The sequence below is a fragment of the Lontra canadensis genome, unplaced genomic scaffold (genome assembly GCF_010015895.1).
Source record: "Lontra canadensis isolate GAN:19392208 unplaced genomic scaffold, GSC_riverotter_1.0 scaffold66, whole genome shotgun sequence".
NCBI classification, from domain to species: domain Eukaryota; kingdom Metazoa; phylum Chordata; class Mammalia; order Carnivora; family Mustelidae; genus Lontra; species Lontra canadensis.
The window spans coordinates 5,265,730-5,284,096 of record NW_022631060.1 but is presented as its reverse complement, the minus strand read 5'-3'; the positions used below and the strand labels follow the sequence as shown (position 1 = coordinate 5,284,096).

General features: G+C 60.6%; 2 protein-coding genes across 2 annotated transcripts; both read left to right on the top strand.

Moving 5' to 3' along the window:
- The first annotated feature begins 141 nt into the window (after window positions 1-141).
- MAP3K11 (mitogen-activated protein kinase kinase kinase 11) lies at window positions 142-13,715 on the top strand. Its single transcript, XM_032879466.1, has 10 exons — window positions 142-883; window positions 5,248-5,428; window positions 5,622-5,770; window positions 5,871-6,046; window positions 6,152-6,395; window positions 6,911-7,024; window positions 7,515-7,650; window positions 7,733-7,824; window positions 11,993-12,409; window positions 12,851-13,715. The coding sequence occupies exons 1-10, from the start codon at window positions 142-144 to the stop codon at window positions 13,186-13,188; spliced, it is 2,589 nt and encodes an 862-aa protein (XP_032735357.1). The 3' UTR covers window positions 13,189-13,715.
- Window positions 13,716-14,858: 1,143 nt separating this feature from the next.
- On the top strand, window positions 14,859-17,837 carry KCNK7 (potassium two pore domain channel subfamily K member 7). The gene is made up of 3 exons (XM_032879462.1): window positions 14,859-15,356; window positions 16,846-17,244; window positions 17,500-17,837. The coding sequence occupies exons 1-3, from the start codon at window positions 15,038-15,040 to the stop codon at window positions 17,703-17,705; spliced, it is 924 nt and encodes a 307-aa protein (XP_032735353.1). The 5' UTR covers window positions 14,859-15,037; the 3' UTR covers window positions 17,706-17,837.
- The last annotated feature ends 530 nt before the right edge of the window (window positions 17,838-18,367 follow it).

The window sequence follows — 18,367 nt, the reverse complement described above, 5'->3', positions numbered from 1 at the left end:
CCCAGAGAGGTTTGGGTCTGGGGCTGAGGGCCAGGGCCCGGATGCCCAGGTTCCGGGACTAGGGCCTGGGGTGCCAGCGGGGGTGGGGACCAGGGGCACCCAGGGAAGGTACCCCGCTTGCCCCAATATCGGCTCCCAGCCATGGAGCCCCTGAAGAACCTCTTTCTCAAGAGCCCGCTGGGGTCGTGGAATGGCAGTGGTGGTGGGGGCGGTGGGGGCGGCGGCAGCGGAGTCTGGCCAGAGGGGTCCCCGAAGACAGCGGCTTATGCCAACCCTGTGTGGACAGCCCTGTTTGACTACGAGCCCAATGGGCAGGACGAACTGGCCCTGAGGAAGGGCGACCGTGTGGAGGTGCTGTCCCGGGATGCAGCCATCTCTGGCGATGAGGGCTGGTGGGCGGGCCAGGTGGGCGGCCAGGTGGGCATCTTTCCATCCAACTATGTGTCTCGGGGCGGTGGCCCGCCCCCCTGCGAGGTGGCTAGCTTCCAAGAGCTGCGGCTGGAGGAGGTGATCGGCATCGGCGGCTTCGGCAAGGTCTACCGCGGCAGCTGGCGAGGTGAGCTGGTGGCCGTGAAGGCTGCTCGCCAGGACCCCGACGAGGACATCAGTGTGACAGCTGAGAGCGTGCGCCAGGAGGCCCGGCTTTTCGCCATGCTGGCACACCCCAACATCATTGCCCTCAAGGCCGTGTGTCTGGAGGAGCCCAACCTGTGCTTGGTGATGGAGTACGCGGCCGGTGGGCCCCTCAGCCGTGCCCTGGCCGGGCGGCGTGTGCCCCCACACGTGCTAGTCAACTGGGCTGTGCAGATAGCCCGCGGGATGCACTACCTGCACTGCGAGGCCCTGGTGCCCGTCATCCACCGAGACCTCAAGTCCAACAACAGTGAGTTTTGGGGAGCATGGTTGGAAGGCGGCATGGCCCAAGCACACACCTGCCAGCTCTCAGCTGAGCCACCTGGGGGGTCTACTAGAGGCAGGAGCTCTTGTCCTAGGGGATCCCCAGTTGACTCGGGGCGCCATGGGCCCACACTGGCCCCAAAGCCGGAGACCCAGGCACCAAACAGTCCTTCGCACCCCGGCCTCAGGAGTCCTTGGCCCCAGCTCCCAGCTGCCAGGTTAGAAAATTGGGATTTCCCAGGTGAGCCGTAGGCATCCTGCGTAACCATGGGAGCTCTGGATGCTGGCACTCATCTTCCTCTCCCCTCAGGTTCGCTCATGTGCTGTTGATGCTGTGCTCTGGGGGTAGAAAGAGCTTCCAGAACAGAGATCTTGGAGTGGAAAGCCCCCCTGCCCGGCCCCCCACCCCTGGTGGTCAAGGTGGGGACAGGGCCGGAATACTGGCCCTGCCCGTACCCCTAACTACATGACCTTTAGCTGGTTATTTCAACTCAGAGCCTCAAGTTTGGACTCTGGATAAAGGGAGTGACCAGGAAGGTGAAACGGCGTAAGGGGCTGGGGGAGCCTGGCATCTGCTGCCTGCCATGCCGTGGGTCTGGAGCTGTGCGGGTAGACATTTGCGGGCTGGATCACGGAGAGGGCCTTACCTAGAGTTAGCACTTGGGGTGGGCGTGCTGGGCTAAGGGAGACTTAAGCAGTAAGGTACTCCACCTCCAGCCATCTTAGGCCCAACACACTGCTCAGCTTGGGCCCAAGACAAGAGAGTGACAGGCTCAGAGGGCTTCCTGGAGGAGACAGGCTTCACACCAGGCCAGAAGCAGGCCGTGTTCGAGGCACCAGCTGGATGTTTTGGTCAGGGCCTGGGCCAGAGCAAAGGCAAAGAGGCAGGGCCCAGCACCACATACCCCGCTCCCCAGTAGTGGAGACACAGGGCTGGGGCTGATGGGTTGTTGAGAGACATGGGCAGCTCCTGGGGGGTAGTGAGCACGGATGTTTCGGGCTGCCTGGCCTGGGCTGGCCATATACAAGTGACTTGTGGGGAGAGAAAGGCAGGACCCAATAATATCCGAGTCCCTGCCAGGACTGGAGGGGTCTGGGGAGGCCTGCCAGCAGCCCCCCACCCCCCTCTTCCAGTGCGGCACTTCGCACCGCTCAGCCTCCCTCCCTAGCTCTAGCCCCCCAGGGACCCCCACTCCCTGCTCCAACCCAAGGGAGATTCCCCGAAGGCCTTGGGGGAGGGGACTCCCTTCTTCTGTTTTTCCTCCAGTTTTCTTTCCAGAGAAAATGGAACAATAGCCCAGGCCCCTGCTCCCCACCCTCCCCACTGCTTCCTGCGTTTCCTGCTGCCCCTGAGCCGGCTTCCTGCCCCTGCTCCAGCCTCTGCTCCCTCCCCGGCCCAGCTGCCTGCAGGGGAGGAAAGAGCCAAGGGTGGGGGGGGGTTTCTGTGGGAGAGGAAGGAGCCAGGGGTTACATCCCCCCCCCATCCTGTATGTCTCTCCCAGAGTCTGGGTGGTGGTGAAGGACAGGGAAGGTGCCCTCAGCCTCCCTGAGCCTGGCCTCCCACCTCGAAGACCCCAGTCCTAGGCCTGGGGTGCTGTCTGCGGGATGGTGGGGGGAGTCCCTGGGTTGGGGGGGCGCAGGCAGGAAACAATGGCGTGATTTTCCTGGACAATGGGTGCCTTGTGAGGAAGCCTGGCGGGGAGTGGAGGGGGAATTCTCCAGGCCCACGAGTCACAGGACTAACCAGCCAGCCCAGCCTGGGTCTGACCTCCCCCAGTGCTCCCCCAAAGGACTCCCCGCCAGTTGGAGACCTGGCCCAGGCCTCCCAGAAAGGAGAAGTAGGGACCATGGAGGGAAGCGGAAGAGGTGTGAGCTGTGCAGGCCACTCCCTAGCCCCACAGAGGCCAGCCTGGGGAGGGGGCTGGGGGCCAGGGCCCTTCCAGCGGCCAGGAAGCCCCACGTGGGGACTGAGAGCTTGGGATCTCCAGCCCCCTCTCCTCCAGGTGGCTCCTGATCACCCCTTCCCCAAAGTCTAGATCAGGCACCAAATGAGCAATTTGGGTTGGGACAAATTCAAGGCACTTGGAAAAAAGCAGGGGATATGAGATGAGGATAAGGATTCAAAGGTGTCAAGCCAAGTTGGGGGCCGGAGGTGACAGGTCACCAGGACAAAGAAGTCCCAAGGCTTGGATGAGAGGCTGCCTATCTCTGGGCCTCAGATTACGTGATGGAAAAGGGGAGGCTGGCCTCCCAGCCGGAGATGTTGGTGCGGAAAGCGCTTCACTGGTCTGTGAGGTTCAAGTGGCTAGAGGCCTGACCGGTGGGTCTTAAGGAGGATGGGTGGATCCTGTCACCGGAGGAGACCGGAGTCCCTCTCCAGCCTCAACACACAGACCCTTCGGCTGGTTCCACTCCAGCCACCTGCCCTCACCCTGTTCTGGTTCTGCTCTGGAACGAACCTGTGTAGTGTTTACTAAATGGTCCAGTTCTGCGCCTCCAGCACCCAGGCCAGAGGCTATTGCAAATCAGGGAATGCTTGTGACACAGGACAGCGAGGAGAGCCGACTCGAGATGGCGGAGGACTAATCTTTAGGACAGCTGACAAGCTTTAGGACACTCATACTAGACATCCCACCCTATACTAAGGATTTAAAAAGTGCGATCTTGCTCAGTCAGTTGAGTGTCCGACTCTTGATCTCAGTTCAGGTCCTGATCTCAGGGTTGTGAGTTCAAGCCCTGGGTTGGGCTCCACACCAGGCATGGAGCCTACTTCAAAAAAAAAAAAAAAAAGTGATCTTGTTAATGCTTATGACGACCATCCGAGGTGGGTTTTGTTATCCGTAGCTTTATGAATAGTTCAGGACTCAGCCCCAGTCTGGCTCCAGAAGAGAAGAGGGTGGATGGCAGGACATTCACTGGATTAGGAGAAATTGCAGGGAGATTTGCCCCGCATGGTGGGAGGATGAAGGTGGGGGCGGGAGGGCATTTGAACATGAGATAGGGCAGTGATGGACAGCTGAACCAGCTCCTGGCGCAGAGCTCCAAATGTGGGAGGGGCCAATGGGGAGGAGGCAGTGAGCACTTAGGAGAGGCCAAGACAGCCCGGGGACAGTGGGTAGGGGTTGAGGAAAGGCCACACTCTGAGGACCACTGACGCTGAAAGGGCTGAGGCTAGGGGAGGCCCTAAGGAAACAGCACAAGCAGGCAGAGGCCCCAGAATCAAAGACAGAAGGGAGGGGTGGACAGCAGGGCCAGGTGCCCCCACAAGGCCCAGAGACCTTGGCCACCGACAGGATCGGGAGTTATGGCTTTACCCCTGGTCCCGCCACCTCCTCTGAGAAGTCCTCCCTTTCACCAGGCTGGGTTAGGTGCCCATCCCCTCTGCCCCTACCCTAAGCTGCCCCAGAATGGTCTGTCACCCTGGACAGGAGAGCTGAGAGGTGTGTGCGCCCTGAAATGACATATATTCAGAAAGGTAGTTGGCTTGGATGTCGCTTCTCTACATTTACCAGGAAAGGGAGAGGCCCTTTCAAACCCTTGATGATTCTATGACTTTATCGTCTTTCTGTTCCTCAAAACCTTCTCTCATTTGAGCCATGTTTGTCCTGATGAGATTTGCAAGTTGCTGCTTCTCCTCTCTATACAAGGCCCCACTTGGGTCAGCTCCACAAGCCCCTGGCAGATCTGACCATCCACTCCCACATTTGTCCCAAGCTCCTCCTTTTCTGGCCGAGAACCTTCGCTTCTCGAACCCCCCTGTTCTTCACATCCAGCTCTGCAGCGGCAGACATCCTTGGTTGGAGGCTCTCATCTGGGAGGGCCTGTGCCAGCCATGAGGGGGTATGGGCACTGGGGCGTACTGGGTTTCCTTTCTCACCAAGGGGTTCCCTCTTGCTCCCCATCCCAAGGGAGGTCCTAATTCACACTCCTGCCTCAGCAACATGACAAGACACAGGGGTTTCTATGCAATGAAGCATTAGGGAAAAGCTAGAACACCGGCTTTAGAACCACACAGACGGGGTTGTGTGTTTATTTGCATATGATCTCAGCAAGTCATTTCTCTGCCCAGTTTCCTTTTCTGTAAAATGGGGGTGATGATGTGTGCCTCAGAGGCTGTTTTGGGAGTGCTAGAGCTGAGCGTAAAAGCCTGGCCTCAAGGAGTCCCTCCAACCACGTTTCCCAGTATGGCTACTTTTGTCTGATTCTACCCCAACCGTCCAGAGCAAGATCACCTCTGTGCTCCCAGTTCTTAGCCAGCATGTCTGTCAGATGATAGTTTGCTTCTAGCTCCTCCCTTGACCCCACAATCTGAGCACAGAGTACCCACAGTCCTGCCCCCCTCTCCCCCAGTTCTGCTGCTGCAGCCCATTGAAGGCGATGACATGGACCACAAGACCTTGAAGATCACTGACTTCGGCCTGGCCCGGGAGTGGCACAAAACCACACAAATGAGTGCAGCAGGCACCTACGCCTGGATGGCTCCTGAGGTTATCAAGGCCTCCACCTTCTCTAAGGGCAGCGATGTCTGGAGGTGAGGCCTGGGTGCAGCATGGACAAGGCCATCTGTGGGGCTGAGGAGGGCCAAGGGGGCTGTGGAAATCTAGGGCTGGGCAGAAAGGCAGAGCCCTGGGGGAGGGAACTAAAATCATTTGGCTCCTCATTGCTTTGGGGCGAAATGGCATTGAGTAAGTAGAGGGGACACAGACCCTTTGTCTCTCCCACAGTTTTGGGGTGCTGCTGTGGGAGCTGCTGACTGGGGAGGTGCCCTACCGTGGTATCGACTGCCTTGCTGTAGCCTACGGAGTAGCGGTCAACAAGCTTACGCTGCCCATCCCGTCCACCTGCCCTGAGCCCTTCGCCCAGCTCATGGCAGGTAAGGGGACTGGAGGGGGAGAGGCAAAGCTCCTTGGCACAAGACACATCCCCCCACAGACCCCTTCTCACTCTGTGCCCCCTCCACTCCGTGTCCCCAGACTGCTGGGCGCAGGACCCCCACCGCAGGCCCGACTTTGCCTCCATCCTGCAGCAGCTGGAGGCGCTGGAGGCGCAAGTCCTGCGGGAAATGCCGCGGGACTCCTTCCATTCCATGCAGGAAGGCTGGAAGCGCGAGATCCAAGGCCTCTTCGACGAGCTGCGGGCCAAGGAGAAGGTGGGGGTCCCGGGATTGGAAAAGGAAAGGAAGTGCCTCCCCGGTCTTCTTGGGGCAGAGAGTCCGTACCGGGCTGATCCCACTGCCTCACTGTCCCTGGCACAGGAACTTCTGAGCCGCGAGGAGGAGCTGACCCGGGCTGCGCGTGAGCAGCGGTCACAGGCGGAGCAGCTGCGGCGGCGCGAGCACCTGCTGGCTCAGTGGGAGTTGGAGGTGTTCGAGCGCGAGCTGACGCTGCTGCTGCAGCAGGTGGACCGCGAGCGGCCGCACGTTCGCCGCCGCCGCGGCACCTTCAAGCGCAGCAAGCTCCGCGCGCGGGACGGCGGCGAGCGCATCAGCATGCCCCTCGGTAAGGGGCGGGGCCCAGCGCTTGGCCCAGCTATTGGCTGCGTGAGCGGAGGGGGGCGGGGTCAGGCTTGTGCTGACCATACTGGGATTGGTCGGGGAAATTGGAGGGTGGACCTGTGAGCCGAGGGCTGGAAGGGGTGGGGCCGGGAGCACTGTTTTCGTGTGTGGGCGGGTTCTGGCGGAAATATTTGCATGGCGGCCTGGGAGTGGCTGCGCCCGCGGAGGGGCGGGGCTCATGAAAGTTCCTGTAAGGCCTGGGGGACCTGGCGCGACCCTCCCCGGAATCTCCGACTGCGTCTGGCTTCTTCGGATGCTGGCGTCCCGGCCGTCCGCTTTTCTTACCGAGAGCCTGACGGGCCAGGAAGACAGTGATGCGGGCCCCAGTCCCACAGCCACCGTGCCAGGCCCGGTCCCTGCACTGCCTTCGTGGCCTGGGAGACGGCTGACGGCCCTGAGGGCTGGAATCCTGCCTCTCGTTCACCACAAACCTGCCCCCTGCTTCCCCCCCAACCCCAGACTTCAAACACCGCATCACTGTGCAGGCCTCACCTGGCCTGGACCGGAGGAGAAACGTCTTCGAGGTCGGAGCTGGGGATTCGCCCACCTTCCCCCGGTTCCGGGCAATCCAGTGTAAGAAACCTCTCCTCCTGCGAAACCCCTCCACGGCCCCTTCTAGTCTGTCAAACCTTATCTTAGGAGGTGGGTTCCACCCACTGTCTCCTCCTCTGACTGCTCGCACCCAGGCTCCCTCCGCTGTCTGACTAAGCTGGTACCTCTGAGTTCCCAGGCAGCATTCATTTTCTCTAAGTTTCATAGATGAGAAAAGTGAAAAAAGTAACTTGCCAAATGTCACACAGCTAATGAGGGGCAGGGCCAGAATTCAAACCCAGACAAGATCGCCACAGTGAAGTAACTATACCCCACCCGAGTGCTAGCCCCAGGACCCAAACCCACCCACCCTGTCTCAGTTCACTTCAGATTCTCTGTGTCCCAAAGCTCACCCTTGGAATAGTATGGGCTCCAGCCTGATCCCCCATCCTCTAAGAAGCTGTCCCTGGTACCTGACTCTCATGATGGGGCTCCTGGCCTCAGCTCAGACTCCCTGGTTTTCCTCCTACAGTGGAACCTGCAGAACCAGGCCAGGCATGGGGCCGCCAGTCCCCCCGACGTCTGGAGGACTCAAGCAATGGAGAGCGGCGAGCATGCTGGGCCTGGGGTCCCAGTTCCCCCAAGCCTGGGGAAGCCCAGAATGGGAGGTGAGTGCCTGAGTGCCCCCACCCCACCATCATCTGCCTCCCAATAGTCCTAAGATTGCTGAAGCTCAACTCCTCTCCCCAGGAGAAGGTCCCGCTTGGACGAAGCCACGTGGTACCTGGATTCAGATGACTCGTCCTCCTTGGGATCTCCTTCCACACCCCCAATGCTCAATGGTGAGTGGCTTTGTCTACCCCCCAGTAGACTCTTGCTGCACTCCTGTGGGTACTATGGGGAGAACTACAAGAAATTAACTGTAAGGCAGGCCGTTCCTAGTACTCACATCTGCCCTATAGATCCACAGCTAAGCCAGGTGCAACCCAGGCTTCAGGGGGCCCAGAGTGCGGCCTCTTGTCCAGGCTTGGCCTGTGAGAGGGCTCGGTCCCAGCCCTGTAGCAGCAGCCGGGCTTTAGCAGGCTGCGGGGAGGGAAGAAAGACAGGGAGTGGTACTGCCCATCTGGGACCCAAGGGAAGCTGGGTCCAGAGAGGGGACCGTGCATAGTGGAGCCGGGCAGGTGCCTGCCACACTGTGCTTCTCAGAGTCCCTTCTGGGGATCCTGTAGGTGAGAAGAGGATAAGAAAGCTGAGCAGAGGCGAGGGGTGGCGGGGAGGGAATCCGGGGCCTGCTCTCACTGCATCTGGGCTCTGAGCTGTTCTGTCCTCCGTGAGGACAGCGGCAGTTAAGGGCACCAGGCGTTCCATCTGAGCAACAACCCAGTGACGGACGTGCTATTATTCTTGCCATTTTAGAGATGAGAAAATCGAGGCTCTGAGAGGTAAAGTAACCTTACCTAGAGCCCTCAGCTGAGGATTTGAAAGGCTTAAAATGTTTCACCTGAAGAAAGGGCTGGGCACATACAGAGAGGTGCAGAGAGGTTATGTGGTTTGATGTGGGGCACCCAGCAGAGCAGAGATTTGAATCCAGGTTTGACTCTAGAGGCAGGACCCTGGACCGTCCTCTGACACACCATTCCCCGCTCCAGAAATCGCACTGCCCCAGGCTGGCTGGACTGCAGAGACTGAAGGGAGCATTGGAAGGCCAAGGGGAAGCTTGGATTCATCTGCTCTTGAATGTACCAAGCTAAAAGGGCCAATAGAGAACTTAAAGTCCCGTCAACCCAGGTGTGTAGGTTGAGGCCGCCCCTACCATGCTCGGCAGAGCCCTCTGGGCCTGCCCCTCCCAAGCAAGCAGGAGTAGGAACACAAGGGCCTGAACCCCATCCTCCGCAAGCTTGCTCCTTATTTGGAAGGAGCTCCCCTACCCCAGCCCAGCTGCTGGCCGAGCACTTGGTTCCCTGAGCACAAGCCCACACTCCGGTGGCCATCATGGGCCCAGGAGAGTACATGACCTTGACGTCTCAGCCACCCACAGAGTCAGAAGGCTGGCTGAGAACCGAAGAAAACCCTGTGAGATAGCCCAGGCACGGGCCGCACTACTGGGGAACGGGCTGCAGTTAGTTGCCTGCTGGTAGAACAGTCAGCGTACACTGATGGAACAGCCCCTCTCATCCTCATGTCCCAGGGGTTCTGGTTCAGGTTCAACACGAAGTGTGTTGTCCTAGAGCCACTAACGACCACAGGGAGCGTCCTTGCTGTGAGGTCTCACAGAAACGATTTCATCTGCATCCGTGGGTCGAGAATGGTTGTACTCCCTTATCCTAAACCCAAGGATGCCTCCTGCTCGTGCTAGGAAGCTCAGAGGCAAATTCAAGGAACCCCTTGCTGAATTACCTCGAGCAAGGCACGTGCCTCTTGGAAACCTCTGTTTCTCAGGACACTGACCGCAGGAATGTCTTTACGCTTTCCATTTTGCAGACTGACTTCCATCTCCCCTTAACTCTGTCTCATTTTTCCTGCTGGGGTGAGACAGGTTTGTCCCCTGTTCTGCTTAATTTTATAAACGTCCCGTGCCTTCACCTGCATAGTGGGAGCGTAGCGCTCAGCTTGTGCGGCTGTTGCGGGGGAGTAGGAGAACGGACTCTTCCATCAGACTGTGTCAATGCATTTTATGAGCCAGTCATCGACACGTTAGGAATCAGCCCTGCCGTGACCTGGGGACGGGCCTAGTCTGGCGGTCGGGGCAGCTCGGAAACAAGTGAGAGCAGCAGACAGCAGGAAGAGGCAGTGTCAGGCCTGATGAGAGTAATAAGCGCTCTGGTGGGGGGGGGGGGGTTCCGGGAAGCCTAGAAGCAGGAAGAAACCTTGTTCTCCCCTAGGTGCCACCCACTCCACTTCCGACACTAGATGTGTGGTTCCCAGTCAGTTCTGACACAGGCTAGCCCCCAGGTGAAGGGCTCTGTCCCACAAGACCCCTCCCCACCCCGCATCTCCGCCCCACCTCAGACTCCAGCCCCAAGTCCGGTTGTCCCCTGTGCTGCTTCTAAATCAGCGGTTCCCGTCACCTTTGATGATTTGCTAGAATGGCTCAGAGAGCTCAGGAAAAACGCTTACTTACTAGATTACCAGTTAATTATAGAGGACATAGCTCAAGAACAACCAGAGGGAAGAGATGCGTAGGGCAAGGCACGTGGGAGGGGGTGTGGGGCTTCGGTACCTTCTCTGCGGGCACCACTCCTAGCTCCTCCAGGTGCTGGCCAAACTGGACGCTCTCTAACCCTTTGGCTAGGGTTTTGATGGAAGCTTCATTATGTGAACGTGATCAGTTGATTTAACCATTGGCTGTTGGTGATAGACCTCAGTCTCCAGCTCTCTAGTCCTGTGGTCTGTGCTGCCAGCAACCAGACCCCCTTCCTTATGAGCTTTCCAGAAGTGACCTCATTAACCTGAACTTAAATGTGATTAAAAGGGGCTGGTTAGGAAGAGCAGAGATGCACCTTTTGCTTCTGTGATCCAATCCCTTAGGAAGAGCTGGGAGTTTCAGGAGTTCTGTGCCAAAAATGAGATGAAGACCCAGTGTATATTTCTTGTAGTAAGTAACTGTATCACGGTTTCACAGAGGAGGGGACCCTTCACTGAGGTCTTAAATGGTGAATAAGGGATCACAGAAAGGCGAGGTAGAAAATGTATGCTGGGCAGAAGGAACAGTGTGTGTGCAGGCACCGGGCTTTCCACACCCAGGGGAGAGGAAGCCCGGCTGGGACCCGGAGGGGAGTTGAGAACCTGGGAGTTGCAGGTCTCAGACAGCAGGTGAGGGCCAGGCCTTCATCCCCTGGGTCTGTGGGGCCCAGCCTAGTCCCAGCAGCTGTTGGATGAGTGAATGGGTGGGTGAAGCCGGAAAAGCAGGCAGGAGCCAGTTCAGGAAGGGCCAGAAATGAGAATGAATTTGGCCAATTTGCATTTTAGAAGGCAGGGACCTGGGGTGGGGGTGCGAGGATGGGTCAGAGAGACTAGGTAAGGGTTGTAGCTGAGAAAAGGGCCCACAACTGAGTTCCTGCTAGTAAAAGCTCAATTTCCCCAGCATTGCATTTCTTCCTCTGGATACCCAGACCCATGTCCTGCTCCAGGCCGGACGCAAGGTGGGCAGAGTGCGAGAAGGCTTTGAACGCCCAGCCAAGGGACTTGGACTTTATGTTAGTGGTAATGGAGAGCCATGGCAAGTTCTAGAGCCAAAGAGGACTTGACAAAATTGGGCATTGTGGGAGGCCATCACAGGACCAAAGGACCCTACCACCACTACTTTCTTAATGTGTGGTTCCCCAGAGTCGCCCCTGGTGGTCTAGAACGGAGTCAGGTCAACCTTAGGCCCATAGGCAGGACACTGATGTCCTGAAATCCGGAGCAGAGTCTGGGTGGGAAGTGGTGGAGAGTGAAGGCTCTGTTGCCTCCACCTGGAGTGAGGCCGCCTCCACCTGGAGTGAGGCCATCTCCAGCCCTCCCTGGCTGTGCAGCCTTAGACACACCCTTAACCTCTCTGAGCCTGGAACCCCTGGGGCATGAGGATCGGATAACATAAGCCCCTAAAGCAGTGAGCTCGAGCCTGGCACTGACCACTCTGAGTCTCAGTTTCCTCATTTCTAGAAGAGAGACAGTGACACATGCCTCTCGGTGCTGTTGTGTACGTTGGAACTGGCCTGTGTGCCCGGTACAAGCTATTGATCAAGTAGGGGGAGGTGGGCAAAAGGACCCGGCCTGACCAGCCAAGAAGGAGGTGGACACAGGGCACAGGAGCCCTGCAGATGTCCCTGGCTGGCCACTAAGGCCACCGAAGTCGGCTTGGGGTGGGGGAGGAGTCCCCGTGGGTGGGCAGGAACTGGGTGGGGGAGTCATGGGAGTCCGGGAAGACGCTGGTGGGGAGCAGAACTCGGTCCTTGTTCCAGGGCCACTGAGGGGTCCTCGTGGCCCCCGCCCGAAGACCGCCTAATGTGTGCCCGCCCCCGCTGCCAGGTAACCCCCAGCGGCCCAGCCCGGAGCCCGAGGAGCCGCGACGCGCAGGCCCGGCGGAGCGGGGCAGCGGCTCCGGGACGCCCAAGCTGATCCAGCGTGCGCTGCTGCGCGGCACCGCCCTGCTCGCCTCCCTGGGCCTGGGTCGGGACCTGCAGCCGCCGCCGGCAGGGGGACCAGGCCGCGAGCGCGGAGAGACCCCGCCGCCGATGCCCCGCGCGCTGCCCACCGCGTCCCCCATCGAGCCGCCCCCCTCCCAGCCCATCCGCTTCTCCCCCAAGACGCTCGACGTCCCCGCCACCCCGCTGACCCCGGAGGCCCCCTGCCCACCCGCCCCTGCGCCCCTGCTGCTGGAGCTGGGGGTCCCTGTGGGCCAGCTGTCCGCCAAGAGCCCCCGGCGGCACGACGAGGAGAGGCGTGGTGAGTGGCCCCGAAGCTGGCCTGCTTGCGGGGTTGGGGGGACCCGCAGGGCGGTGAGGCTGGGGGCTGCCTGGAGGGAACTGAGTTCTAAGTTCAGCCACCCAGTTGCAGGGATGGGGTGCGGCGGGCCGGGCGGGTCGTGAGATAATAGGAATGATCAACGGGAGGGGAGAGCTCCGCCTACTGGTTGCTGACTTGCTCCAGGTTCTGTGTCCGTCCCCGCCCCCGCAAGGCTCTCAGGTCATACTCAGGCTCTAGGTGAGAAAGCTTAGGGCACAGAGAGATCAAGGGACTTAAGGCTCCCAGAGGTAAATGGCAGAGCTGGGATCTGAGCCCAGGCCGGGCTGCCCCAGAGATCTTGTTCTTAACACAGCAGCGGTGGACGTCTTACTGATGGACAAACCCCCACCTGACCCCATGCCTCCTTTCCCCACTTCCTAGGAAGTACAGTTTCACCCCCGCCAGGGATATCCCGCTCGGCTCCTGGCACCCCAGGCACCCCACGCTCACCGCCCCTGGGCCTCATCAGCCGACCACGGCCCTCACCCCTTCGCAGCCGCATCGACCCTTGGAGCTTTGTGTCAGCGGGGCCCCGGCCCTCGCCTTTGTCCTCGCCCCAGCCTGCGCCCCGCCGGGCACCCTGGACCTTGTTCCCAGACTCGGACCCCTTCTGGGACTCTCCACCTACCAACCCCTTCCGGGGGGGCCCTCAGGACTGCAGGGCACAGACCAAAGACATAGGCGCCCAGGCCCCGTGGGCGCCCGAGGCAGGGCCTTGAGTGGGCCGGGCTGCCCCCGCCTGGGCTCCAGCGGCCCTAGAAGAGCCACAGTGTACACTGGAGCTGGGCAAGCCTCTGCAGCTGCCTCGGTTTCCCCCAGGGACCCCTCTGGGGGGTCAGGAACACTACACTGCACAGGAAGCCTTCACACTGGACGGGGGGCCCACACCCCCCACACCCCAAAACCTGTGGGTCCCCCGACTTACCTGCCCCATTGGGGCCCAACACTGTACCCAGCTGGTTGGGAGGACCAGAGCCTGTCTCAGGGAATTGCCCCCAGGGGTGGCACAGGAAGGAGCGGAAGGGCTGGGGAGAGGGGCCAGCCTCAGCTGTCACCAGCACTTTTGACAAAGCCCTGCTACTGTGGCCCCTGCCCCAGGGCTTGGTGCCTGGAACCCCCCCACCCCACCCTGGGGGTTATCTGGGGCCGGGACTCTCTGGGTGCCTTCCTGCTGCCCCGGCCAGGGTTGGGGCCTCGGCCTCGGGATCCAATGAAGCCAAATAAACTCCCCAAGCTGTCTCCCCAAGCCTAGCCTGCACCTTCCTGGAGGTAACCGGGAGCTCCAACCTGTCACTCAAACCTGGTGACTCCATGCCCCCAGCACAACGGGCAGTCGGCCTGGGCCTCGGCTGGGGTCCAGTCCACGGGCCTCAGGCGGTGCAGACCGTCCTCGGCCCCCAACTTCTGCAGGCCTCTCCTGCTCATCCTTGGCAGCTTGCCGAGCGGGGCGCTGGGGGGCACCTAGAGCCCTCCGGGCAGCATCCTGGGGGTTTGTCCTGGGTTTGTCTCTATGCCATGGTCTGGCGCCGGGAGGAGGGGCCCACCCTGGCACAGGGCCCCCCACACTCTTACTGCTGCAGGGCTCTGTGGGCGGCCACCCCCATGCCAAGCCCCAGGGCAGGGCCCCTCTGCGGTTCTGGGGAGCGGTAGCCTAGGCTCCCCCTCGCCACTGCCCAGCAGCCAGGCCCGCCAGGTCCCTTGTTCTGTGGGACAGGACCTCGGAGCATGGAGGGTTCTCAGGGAGGACTCAGAATGGACGTGGGAGAACATCTGTCCAGAGGCCACTGGGCATCCTCGGCTCCACGCACCACCCTGCCCCTACCTGACCCATCCCAAATCCTGCTCCTCCTCTCCCCTCCTCCTTCCAGGACACCTGCCATAACCCCCGTAGGTCTCCCTGGGCTGCTACTGTCCTCCAGGCCTTGTGTCTTCACCCTCATCCCCCCGCAGCCAGTCCCCTGTTCCTCTCCCACCCGAGCTCTCTCCCACCTTGCCTGGCTGACTTCTCCTGTTCCTCAGAGCCAACGTCACTCTTCACTTCTCCAGGAGCCTTCCCCAGGGCAAACCACCCCCCCAAAAAAAAACCTTCAGGACACACATGACCATGTGAAGTTAGTGCATTTCCTTGCTAACGGGTTTCTGGTGGCGACACCAGGAGGGAAGGGACTTGTGTCCATCCTCTTCTCTAGCGTCCTCCGGATCGAAACACTTGCCAAGTGGGTGAACGGAGTGTGTGTGGCTGAGCGAGCTCCTCGAATGGTCCTGCACCGTGGGGCCTGAGCCCGTCGCTCGCTCTCCAGGCCTCCCCCTGAGGCTCCACACCCGCATCTCCCCAGCTGCGGGGAATTGGGCAAATAACGTCTGGGCCCAGAACCAGGGAGGACGGACCGCGATCGCCTCCCAAGCTCGTTCACATCTCCCTGGCGTCCCAGTCCCAGGCGTCCCTCCGTCTCCAGCCACCCACGCCCCAGCGCCTCCTCCCGGCCCCACCCTGCCCAGCCCCTCCCAGGTGCCTGCGGTTGGCGCAGCAGCGGCTCCCACAGCACCTCCAACCCCGGGCGGCTCACCATGGGGGCTCTGAGGCCCTGGGCCCGATTCCCACTACTGGTCGTGGCCCACCTGCTGGCCCTGGGGATTGGGGCTGCGGTGTTTCAGGCCCTGGAGGGGCCTCCAGCGCTGCAGCTCCAGGCCAAGCTCAGGGCCGAGCTGGCCACTTTCCAGGCAGAGTATGGGGCCTGCTTGCCTCCTGGGGCCCTGGAGGAGCTGCTGGGCACCGCTCTGGCAGCCCAGGTCCACGGGGTCTCCAGCCACGGCAATGGCTCAGAGGCCGGGATCTGGGACCTGCCCTCGGCCCTGCTCTTCACTACCAGCATCCTCACCACCACGGGTAAGGGCGCCAGGCGGCCGGGCAGGAGGGGACTCCTGGGGGCCCTGGGGGTGTAGCCCTTCTCCCAGCCCCCAAAGGCCAGCCAGAGCCCAGGCCTGACTAGGCGTGATGTCACAGCTGGTGTTTCCCACACCAACACCCCAACTGGTACCTCCACTTCAGCTGCCAGGTGGGGTGTGTCCTCAGCCACACCCCCTGACACCCCCTAAGACCAGACCCCAGGGCCTGAGACAAAGGGAGGGGACAGGTATTGTGGGGTGAATTCTTGGGTGGAGGAAAATGGAGTGAACCCCGGATACAGATTAGAACCACCGACTCAGGAGAGAGTGTCCAGGGGAGGGAGTCCTGATGAGATGTTAGCCATGGCAAGAGGGCACGGAGATGAGGGAGGAAGGAATTCCTGGCAGAGGGAACAGCATGTGCAAAGGACCAGAGAAATAAAGGAATGGGACACACACACCCCACCCCCAGCCCTGCAGGTTTTTCATCCTGGAAAGTGTCTGAATGTTTTTTGAATGAAGGTCTATATTGCCTGGTTCTTGTGAACAATCAGGAAACCTCTTTGCACTGGGCCAGAATCCCTGTGAGGGGTTCCATTTTGTCTGGAAGAGGTCGACCCTTTGGGGCAGAGCATGTCCTCCCCAGGCCAGCACAGCCCCCACCACTCCCTCTTGTCTCCCCTCTGGCTCCTCTAGGCACTTGAGTTTATAACCTTGGCAGGACTAGCTAGTCCTGTTCTCCCAGCACTCCCTGCTCTCCCACCTCTCCCTAACTTTGCACATGCTTTTGCAGGTTAGAATGCCCTCTCGGGCACGCTGCCTCTTTTGCAGCGCCTGCCTGTCTCCCGGCACCACAAAGCAGGGCCCGGACAGACTCAGATGCTAGAGCAAGGCCTAGCACACGGGATGTCTCAGTACTCCTTCAGGAGGTGAAACATTCTTCCTAGTGGATTTGCAAGTATTGTATCGGTCAAGGGCAGAGCTGAGGAATCTGAGAACACCCAGCCTCCCCTGGGACAGGACAGCAGTTCTCAGAACTGTCCCAGCTACAAGAGGCCTAAGGTGACTGCCTCTTCTAATTCCTACATTTTCCAGAAAAGAGTGGCCAGAGAGCTTTGTTTATTTATATATCTATTTATTTATTAGAGAGCGGGGGGTGGGGGGGACGGTGCCCAGAAGGAGAGGGAGAGAATCTTAAGCAGGCTCCAGGCTCAGTGCAGAGCCCCACGGGGGTTCGATTTCAAGACCCTGAGATCATGACCTAGCCAAAATCAAGAGTCGGACACGTAACCAACTGAGAAGAGCGGCCAGAGAGGTTAAGAGACTTGCCTAAGACCTCCAGCAAAAGAGGAGCAAAGCCAGCCAGAGCCCAGGCCAGAACAGTTCCCATCATCTCCGCCACCAGAGGGCAGCCTTCTGCCAGAGGCCTGGTTGGGGGACACTAGCATCCCTCTCACAGGTTGATGGCCCACCGCCTTGCTCCTTTCCAGGCTATGGCTACATGGCCCCACTGTCAGCTGGCGGAAAAGCTTTCTGCATGGTCTACGCAGCCCTCGGGCTGCCAGCCTCCCTCGTGCTCCTGGCCACCCTGCGCCGCTGCCTGATGCCCCTGCTCTGTCGCCCGGGGGCCTGGGGAGCCAGCCGGTGGCAGCTGGCCCCGGCCAGGGCAGCGCTGCTGCAGGCAGCTGGATGGGGACTGCTGGTGGCTGTGATCTTCGTGCTGCTGCCGGCCCTGGTGCTGTGGGGCCTGCAGGGTGACTGCAGCCTGCTGGAGGCTGTCTACTTCTGCTTGGGCTCACTCAGCACCATCGGCCTGGGGGACCTGCTGCCGGGCCGTGGCCGTAGCCTACACCCTGTGCTCTACCACCTTGGCCAGCTGGCCCTTCTCGGTGAGTCCAGCTGCCACGGAGTGGGAGGGAAAAGAGATAAGGGACCAGGAGCTGGGACCAGGACTCCCATAAAGGGCTGGGGAGGCTAAGCGGCACAGGTGAAGGCCCTACCTAGGGTGTGGGGTGCGGGCTGTGGTTGGAAGAACCCTGATGGCCGCATTCAGAGGACTGTGAGTGGCACCAGGTGCCAGGCGTGGGGGGTCACCTACCTGGGAGGGGAGCAGGGAGCTGCCCTAGCCCACCTCTCCTCCCCAGGTTACTTGCTCCTCGGGCTCCTGGCCATGCTGCTCGTTGTGGAGACCTTCTCAGAGCTGCCACAGGCCCGTGCCCTGGTCAAGTTCTTTGGGTCCAGTGGCCCGATGACTGCTGAAGACCAAGGTGGCATCCTGGGCCAGGATGACCTGGCTCTGAGCACCCTGGCGCCCTCGGCTGCAGCCCTAGAACAGGCACCGACTTGCTGACAGGGGTCAGGTGATGGAGTTGAGCTCCTTCCAGGTGGACAAGCCTCCAGAGGAAGCCTCCAGAGAGGGGAGGGCAGGGGAGGGGGGTGACTGTAAGGCCCTCAGGCAATTGTGTATTTTTTAAAAAGCGGGGCCAATAACCCCGACTGTTTTCGTCTCTTCTTTCAATGGGACTCCTAAAGCGATGGATGACCCAAACCCCATCATCCTGAAACCGCACCATCCTTTCAGGGTGAAGGCCCAGCAGGGCCCTCGGCTGCCTCTGGGAACCTCCAAGCCCGCACGGGGCCCACGCGGGATCCCAGACGACCTTATCGGCCTCAGCCCCACCCCCTTCCGTCTATTGAAAGCCCCAGTCCTGAGAAAGGCTTGTCCAACTTTATTGCTCACGAAGATCAGGAAAGGGGGTTGGGCGGGGGCGCCCCGGCTCAGCGGCCATCCCTGCTCCCACGGCTGCCGGCCTGGGCCCTGCCATCGGGGAGGGGTGGCTTTGCGGGGCGCTCCTGGGACGCCCCCCACCTCCCGGCCCCGCGAACACACCCTCACGCACTCACAAGGACCAATAAATACGGTCCGGACGGCACGGCCGTCCAGCCGCTCCCGGCGGTCCGGCCCCAGGGGCCATCCTCCTCCTTCCAGCTCAGGGGCGGCGGCGGCCCCCA

What these genes read in the sequence shown, in the direction of transcription:
- MAP3K11 (XM_032879466.1), top strand. Translation starts at nt 142, where the DNA reads ATGGAGCCCCTGAAGAACCTCTTTCTCAAGAGCCCGCTGGGGTCGTGG. An exon ending in AAGGGCAGCGATGTCTGGAG is followed by an intron (nt 5,429 to 5,621) that starts GTGAGGCCTGGG and finishes TCTCTCCCACAG; the next exon opens with TTTTGGGGTGCTGCTGTGGG. An exon ending in GCGCATCAGCATGCCCCTCG is followed by an intron (nt 6,396 to 6,910) that starts GTAAGGGGCGGG and finishes CCCCAACCCCAG; the next exon opens with ACTTCAAACACCGCATCACT.
- KCNK7 (XM_032879462.1), top strand. Translation starts at nt 15,038, where the DNA reads ATGGGGGCTCTGAGGCCCTGGGCCCGATTCCCACTACTGGTCGTGGCC. An exon ending in CAGCATCCTCACCACCACGG is followed by an intron (nt 15,357 to 16,845) that starts GTAAGGGCGCCA and finishes GCTCCTTTCCAG; the next exon opens with GCTATGGCTACATGGCCCCA. An exon ending in TGGCCAGCTGGCCCTTCTCG is followed by an intron (nt 17,245 to 17,499) that starts GTGAGTCCAGCT and finishes TCTCCTCCCCAG; the next exon opens with GTTACTTGCTCCTCGGGCTC.